This window comes from Sinocyclocheilus anshuiensis, unplaced genomic scaffold (assembly GCF_001515605.1).
Source record: "Sinocyclocheilus anshuiensis isolate Anshui unplaced genomic scaffold, SAMN03320099.WGS_v1.1 scaffold1644, whole genome shotgun sequence".
NCBI classification, from domain to species: domain Eukaryota; kingdom Metazoa; phylum Chordata; class Actinopteri; order Cypriniformes; family Cyprinidae; genus Sinocyclocheilus; species Sinocyclocheilus anshuiensis.
This window is the reverse complement of record NW_015557451.1, coordinates 818,601-827,089: the sequence shown is the minus strand read 5'-3', so window position 1 is coordinate 827,089 and position 8,489 is coordinate 818,601. Positions and strand designations below refer to the sequence as shown.

General features: G+C 37.3%; 1 protein-coding gene across 2 annotated transcripts in view; it reads left to right on the top strand.

The window, feature by feature from the left end:
- LOC107679256 (ras-related protein Rab-1B) overlaps positions 1 to 7,342 on the top strand; it is a 9,888-nt gene extending 2,546 nt beyond the window's left edge. For both annotated transcript variants that reach the window (XM_016474765.1, XM_016474764.1), the window contains 5 exons: positions 1,399 to 1,471; positions 1,681 to 1,776; positions 1,945 to 2,040; positions 3,267 to 3,398; positions 4,945 to 7,342. In XM_016474765.1, coding sequence (XP_016330251.1) covers positions 1,399 to 1,471; positions 1,681 to 1,776; positions 1,945 to 2,040; positions 3,267 to 3,398; positions 4,945 to 5,139 — 592 coding nt within the window. In that variant the 3' untranslated portion in view covers positions 5,140 to 7,342. The remainder of the gene's footprint in view (positions 1 to 1,398; positions 1,472 to 1,680; positions 1,777 to 1,944; positions 2,041 to 3,266; positions 3,399 to 4,944) is intronic.
- The last annotated feature ends 1,147 nt before the right edge of the window (positions 7,343 to 8,489 follow it).

Here is an 8,489-nt window from a genome sequence, read left to right as displayed (position 1 = left end):
AAGTTGATGTATTTCCTCAGCGACCAGCACGGATCAGCTCTAGGCATGACGAAGCGGATATCGTCCTCCTTTGGAAGGCCAAACAAAGTAGTTTCGCTTTCACAACGAAACACAGCGTCTTCACGACATGGCGGCAGCAACAATACTACAGCGAGAATCAAAGTTACGCCTTCTTTCTTTGCGTGAACATTTGGGCGGCGTTATGCAAATCTTCCCACATAGTGAGGTAGATATGTGGGGGCGTGTTAGAACGAGCCGTTTTAGGTAGGCGTGGCTGACTCTTAACTTTTATAAAGAATATCTCTTTGGATTTGAGACTTTAGTCTTTGCAACTTTACAGATCTTCTTTATGCACCAAGAGCTTGTAACACTTCAAAGAGAAAGGAAAAATTGAAATCGCATCATATGACCCCTTTAACATAGCAGGACAGACACCATTCTGAAAGTTCAGTACACACACAGAACTCTTTACATTCCAATCATCTTTGGTATTGCTCTTACTGTGTATGAAGAGAGGATTTTTTAATGTTCACATTAGCCAAACAACTTAAGACCATATGATTTACAATCTGCTGCCTGTTAAATCTGTCATACTGTATGATTATCATTAATCTAACTACTGTAGCAGCGTTGTCATTGTTAATGAAAACTAAAAGTATTAAAAATAGTTTTTGTTAATTGAAATGAAGCTTAAATAAAAATATAAATATTAGATGAAAAACTTGAAATTAAGAAACGTGAACAAAAACTAGACATGAAACTGAATGGATTGAAATAAAATAAGTTGAAGTACTAAAATAACTAAAACAAAAAAATTAAAGCTAAATAGAAATATTTAAAAAACAAAAATAAATAAAAAAGCATAACAAAATTTAGAAAACAAGCTAAAATTAAACTAAAAATGCCAATGCAAAATATTTATAAATACTGTAGTAATACGCTTTATAAATAATACTAAAGCAACACTGTATGGAATTATATGGAAAATAAAACTTGAGGTTATGCTATTTTAATAACCCATTTTGAATTGTAATTTCCTAAGATATAAGGGTTAGATTTATATTCAGAACTGAAATATGATCATGTTGATATTTTTTTAATGTATTGCTGTGGTGTTTCTCCATTTTTGTGACAAAAATAATTAAAAAACATAACAAAATTAAAGTGAAAACTGAAATGGCTAATAATACTATAAATACTGTAATTATATATAAATAATACTAAAACAACACTGTATGGAGTGATAAAACAAAACTTGAGGTATTAATAGTGGTATAATAACCCGTTTGACTTCTAATATCATAAGATATAAAGGTTAAACTGAGATCAAAACTGAAATCTATTCATGTTGGTGTACTACTGTATTTAATGTATTACTGTTGTGTTTCTCAATTTTAGTGACTACCTTTTCAAACTGCTCCTCATCGGTGACTCTGGAGTTGGAAAGTCGTGTCTGCTGTTGAGATTTGCTGTGAGTACAGTCACAGATGGGTTGTTTTGTCAGCTTCTGCTGCCAAACATGAATTAATCAACTGAAAACATGCAGTCTGCAAATCATATAGAATTGATTGAATGTATTTTATAGTAGATATATACTTGCACAATGTATTGTAAGATGGAGTATATCCACAAAAGTAAATACGTTTTCATTCTCCTTTCTGTTTGTCTGTGGTCCTTCAGGATGACACATACACTGAGAGCTACATCAGCACCATAGGCGTGGACTTCAAGATCCGCACCATTGAACTTGATGGCAAAACCATTAAGCTACAGATTGTAAGTCCGTACATACTCCCTCATAACACCCATTTTTCACAAGCTCCATGACAGCATGACCATTACATTATGATGACCGGCTTTCTTGGGTCAATAGATGAAACTACTGACTCATTAATGGGGCCAAACCTTTCTTTCTTTCTTTCTTTCTTTCTTTCTTTCCTTCAGTGGGACACTGCGGGGCAAGAAAGATTTCGAACCATCACCTCCAGTTACTATCGAGGGGCTCACGGTATCATTGTGGTCTATGATGTCACGGATCAGGTGAGACATCATCAGTAATTCTCCTCCTTTGTTTGGCCTTAATTTAACAAGGCACACTCTGCAGCTGAATTGATGACCATTTTCAAGGCTCATTTTTCTGTAGTTCTGATGCTGTGTAAACTGTGCTGATTTCATCCTTAGAAAACCTCTCGCTTGATGATCTGCTTGTCAAATTTGTTATTTTAAGTACATTGTTGATAACACCAGTGTTATTTTAGTATACTTTATACTATTAAAATGTGAATTAATATTTTGAATTAGCATTTATTTTTATATTTTCAGTTTCCATTTTTTTTTAATGATTTATATATATTTCTGTTTAACTAAAATTTTTGTTTTAGGTTCAGTATTTTGAGTACTTAGGGCCCTATCATACACCTGGCGCTATGCGGCACCAGGCGCGACGCAAGTGTTTTTTGCTAGTTTCAGCCCGACGCAGATTTATAATTTCCTGCGCCACGTTGTTTAAATAGCAAATGCATTTGCGCCTATTTGTGCGCCCATGGGTGCGCTGGTCTGAAAACGAAGTGTGTTCAGGCGCATTGTTGGCGCGTTGCTATTTTGACGCAACTGAAATAGACTGCGCCATTGACCAACAAAAACCTGGTCTGGCTCAATATTTTTTCTTTGTTATTTAAAGAGTGCGTTAGTAATATGCACCTATAGACGGGTGTACAACGCGCGTACACAGGGACGCGCAGCAGCAGCACAAACATTTTTAAAAATGAAAAATTTAATTCCGCCATGTAAATAGCGAACCCGCCATGGCGCGAGCGCAACTGGCTTTTAAAGGGGATGTGAGATGAGACTCTGATTGTTTTTTTTTGCACGTTACGCCCAAAACACACCCATTACTCATTAAGAGAATAGGGATAACACATTTAGACAGTGCGCCGGGCGCGCCGACCGTTTTTCCCGTCGTTAAACTAGCAAAAGTGGATTCGGACACGCCCTAAGTGCACCTGCGCCGTGCGCTTTAGACCATGCACTTAGATCGTTAAAATAGGACCCTTAAAGTTTAAGTCAGTTGCCAAGGCAACATTTCTAATTTTCATTTACATTTTTACATTTAATATTTATATTTTATTTTATTTCAGCTTTATTTCAGTTACTGAAAATCATTTGAATAGTTTTAGTTTACAATAACAACCCTGGATAATACTGCATCATTAACGCATAAAGGGTTGAAATTAAGAATTATTTTCTCTGTCTTTCTCTCTCTAAAGGAATCATATAACAATGTGAAACAGTGGCTACAGGAAATAGACCGCTACGCAAGTGAGAACGTCAACAAGCTGCTTGTGGGGAACAAATGTGACCTCACCACCAAGAAAGTAGTGGACTACACAACAGCCAAGGTATTGATGCGTCAAAATAGACGCATCTAATCTGTATTAATTTCTGATTTGAAATCTCTGTTCCCTTTTTTATCAAAACTAGTGGGCTTTACAAGCCCAGTTGCTTCCCATTTCTGTGACATTGATAGCATAATAATGTACTTAAAGGGTTAGTTCAAAATTCTGTCATTAATTACTCACCCTCGTGTTGTGCGAAAGCCGTAAGACCTTCGTTCATCTTCGGAACACAATTTAAGATATTTTTTATGAAATCTAGGGGCTCTCTGACCCTCCCATAGACAGCAAGGTAACTACCATGTTCAAGGTCCAGAAAAGTAATGACGTCATCACGCCGGATCTGGGGCAGCGCCGCCACACGCTCGCATCATGGTACTGTCGTGAACGCGCGTCCAAAGTGACGCAGTTTTTGTTTACTTTGCGCAAAAAATCATCTTGGTACTTTTCTGGACCTTGAACGTGATAGTTACCTTGCTGTCTATGGGTCCATATTTAATCAAAAATATCTTAAATTATGTTCCGAAGATGAACGAAGGTCTTACGGGTTTGGAACAACATGAGAGTGAGTAATTAATGACAGAATTTAAATTTTTGGGTGAACTAACCCTCTAACCTTAGTATTACTGCTACTCATGCTAAGGTTTAGAGATTTGAATAAAATGTTTTCTGGACATGAATGATATGTCAAATTGTGCAGCTTGATCTAAGTGCTTTGATTTAGACTTGCATTGCAAGAGACCGGAATATCATAAAGAATTGTGTTTGAGCTCATTTTGACTGCAGCCAGTAAGTAACCACCTAGGGACCTCTTATAACACTTGAGGTGTAGTCACGTTAATTTCGTCAAAATTTCATAGGCAAAAAAGGTCCTTTGTTGATAGTTTAGTGATGCATGAAGCACCACTCGCACAGAAGTCACTTTCAAAGTGACAGCTTTCTGTTGGTAAAGTAGCCGCAGATGCTGACATGGCATTAAATAAAATGATACTACTACTTTCTGTTGGTCACTATGGTGAATTTGCATGAAACATTTGAATCCAGTGCGAAAGTTGCTTTATAGAGGGAAGCTTTGCACAGGCATAAACCACTCACATTTTCTTCAGAACAAAAAATCTGACAAAAATCTATATTAACATGTAGGGTAATTGTGGAAGAAAATGACCTTTTACAGTCTTTAATACAGTTGATAGACAGTTATACATACAGTCAAACCAAAATTTATTTAGACACCTTCAACATTTCACACATTATCACAGTTTATTCGCTATAGTTTAGAAAATGGTAATAAAATATGACAAGAACTCAGAGTTTAACTGTGTCAGAACAAATTCATCTTGATGTCAGATAACACTTAAGCAAAACATGGTCAGGTCAAAGTGTCTGAATAATTTATGGTCCCAAATTTTTATCAATTCACAATTTGAGTTGAATTACTGAAATAAATGAACTTTTCCACGACATTCTAATTTATTGAGATGCACCTGTAAGTGCCAAGCACAAGGTTGGGCAAAATAAAAGTGTCTCACTCTGATTTCTTTTTACCTTCAAGGAATTTGCTGACTCTTTAGCAATCCCCTTCCTTGAGACAAGCGCTAAGAATGCCACGAATGTGGAGCAGGCCTTCATGACAATGGCTGCTGAGATCAAGAAGCGCATGGGCCCTGGAGCGACAAGCGGAGGAGACAAGCCCAACCTGAAGATCGAGAGCACTCCTGTGCGGCAGTCTGGCGGCGGCTGCTGTTGAAGAGCCTGAGCGTACATGCACACACACACAGACACACATATACACAACCATCCTTTTCCCTCTTAAACGAATTTTCTCACACACACAAAAAAAAAGCATTCTCAAGGGAGGAACCACTGCATTAAGAGCCAACGTCTAACAGCCTTATGGCTTCATTTATGACAACATAGTCTTCATGTTTTTATTCTCCTTAGCCATTCCTTTTGTGTAAGACACGTCACCTCTTTTTCCTCCCTGTGCACATTAATAACCCTGCCCGAGTCCATATCCCCGCCCTCTGTACTTAAAGTCCAGGATGGAGCTTTAGTACAGTCATATGTCCATGTATAGAAACAAATGAGAGCAGATCTAGGGGCGATTCTCAAATCCTCCTTTTAAACAACTAGCGAGGTTGTGTTAAGAACGTTAACCTATCTCTGTAGTATTTCTAATTCTCTCACACGTCGTCACTTGAATGAGGTTTTGTTGGCGAAAGCATGGCTTCTGACGGAAGTCAACTGCAAACAAGTCGGCAATATTCTATAGTTGTTCTCATCCTATTAGTATATTATTGTTATGGTGATTTTTAAGACTGATTTTTTTTTTTTCTGTAGGTTTTTGTTTTTCTAATGAAGTCTTGTACAAAGGCTTACTGCTGTCATTGATGTAGTTTGGTCGGGGAAGGGATGGATAGGGATGTTTTTTTTTTTTGTTCATAATCTGGATTTGGGGGTCTAGGCTTTAGGCTGGTCGATGAAAGCTACTGTTCCCTCTATTACCTCAGTGACCTCTGCTACTTTTGAGTGTTCGGCCATCGCAGGTTCAAAATGAATGCACGAACACCATCTTGACATGTTGAGGTTGTTTCTTAATGTAGTCAACAGTTTTGTGGCTTTGGTTTGAAACCTCAGATCTATAATTTAGTGTCGTTTTTCCATCTTATTGAGCCAGACTTCCAATCCGTAGTCGTCGCTGCTGCCAAAAACAGTGTGTGTGCTTTGTATTTATTTACAAACGTTAAATATATTTGCATATTTGTGAAGGGCCTTAATTTCGCCACCAATGAAAGCATGGTAGTTCCATGGATCCGGTTCAGTGTGCTGTGTGTTTATGTGGGAATATTGTGTATTACATCTAGGAATATTGGGATTGACTGGTCCAGTGTAGGAGACCGGATATGACCTCCCATGTTTCCATGAAACATATTCGTACACTTAGCTTTCAAATCTACCTACAGATAGATCTTTAAAGGTCTAGAAGCTCATTCAGATGTCGCCTTCGGTGATCAAAGAGATTTATATGGATCCTGCACTCTTCTCCACATAGTTACAACTCAATCTTATCAGCATTTTCAAACAAAAACTGCAAATGATTGGTCTGATGACAGTTTTTGACCTGGCTGTTTTATTATGTACAATGTGGATCTAGAAACCGTAGATAGAGTTTGTGAACTTCACTAGTATTAGTGCGTCACTTGATCTTAACTAGTCTCACCATTGTGATATTATATCACTTTCGCTCTCTGAGCCAGTGTAATCTCGTTTTTACACCACTAACATGCAATGCTAACGTAACCACACATTCTTGTCTATAATATTGTGTGCTTGTACTATTTAGTAAGTGAACTGGTAATGTGGGGTTGGAGGGAGCAGTAGCAGGGATATGGGTGCGTGTGCAATGGCTGGGAAGGAGGGATGGGCAAGGGGCAACTGCGTTTGGGAACATTCCTTTGATTTTAAAACCGGTCCGTGTCGTGGATCCCACGTTACGTCTGTGTGAAAATAAAGTCTCATTTAAACCCTGCACTCATGCACACACTAAACAAGTGCTTTTTTGGGATGTGTTCGGAAGGGTCATTGTTTTCTCAGAGCGCCTGCTGTCTTTTGATCTATGAATTTTGTGGTAATGTGTGGGGATCGCGGAAAGATGAAAGGTATGGGGTGGGGGGTGGTTACTTGTAAATGTGATGGAGCGTTCTTGTGCTTTTTGTCTTTTTACATTTTACCCATGTCATTTGCACATCTCATTTTTTTGATTTAAGACACGGCGATGGTAAAATGGCAAGCACCTCTTTAGCAGTTTCCTTCTCTAATATACACGCTCTTTCTCTATCGCCCTTTGCTTGCTCACCCCGGTGCTGTTTCATTGCTGGGTTTGATCTTGTTTTCTCTTCTCTGTACATATTATAAATATATATAATAAAATGATCAACATGAAACTTAAAGATGACTTTTCCTGTTTGCTTTTTTGAGGTGTCGAGTGAAATTATGCGTGGGTGGTGAGGTAAGTATCACTTCCTGTGTTCGCTGGAAATTTGATAACTGATTATTTTGAAAGTTGAATCGCATAAAACAGCAGTCCCCAAACTCTGTCCTCGAGGGCCGGTGTCCTGCAGAGTTTAGCTCCAACCCAAATCAAACACACCTAAACCAGCTAATCAAGCTCTTACTAGGCATACTAGAAACTTCTAAGCAGGTGTGTTGAGGCAAGTTGGAGCTAAACTGCTGGACATCGACCGAGTTTGGAGACCCCTGGCATAAAACCTGTCAGGAACATGTCTGTGGCAATCACAAAATATTTGTCATTTTTAATAATAAAAATCATTTTGTCTGGACTGGATGATTCTCATTACTTTATTACAGTTTAATGTAGAATGTAATGAGAATTGGTGGAGGAAATGTGGCTGGTTGTCATGAAAATAATGTCATAATGCAAAAAATTTTCATTTGGTTTTGGGTGAAATATGACCCGGTTATATATTTGTGAGATTTACCAATTAAGCTAAATAATATGACTTCCCAGACCAGTGTTATTTCAATAGTTTATGTACTCCTTTGTATTGAATAAGCTTTTTTTTTTTTTTTTAGATATATTTACATTTTAGACATTTAGCAGACGCTTTTATCCAAAGCAACTTACAAATGAGGACGATGGAAGCAATCAAAATCAACAAAAGAGCAATGATATACAAGTGCTATAACAAGTCTCAGTTAGCTTAACGTAGTACACATAGCAAGGTTTTTTTTTTTAAATCATATAATAAATTAAAAGAAAACCGATAGAATAGAAAAAGAATAGAGCAAGCTAGTGTTTTTTGCCTCAGAAGCCTTTTTTACTTTTGTTAATCAGAAGTCAGAAAGTCAGAATTATAATTGTATAATAAATAAAAAGAAAACGGATAGAATGCAAAAAGATTAGAGAAGCAAGTGTTAGTTGTTTTTTTTTAAAAGAAAACAAGCAGTTAGTAAATGAATAGAGTGCAAGTCTAAAAGGGGCAAGTTTTTTTTTTTTTTTTTTTTAAGAATAGAATTAGAATAGCGAGTGCTAGAGTTAGAGGGTCAAATAAAGATGGAAGAGATGTGTTTTTAGCC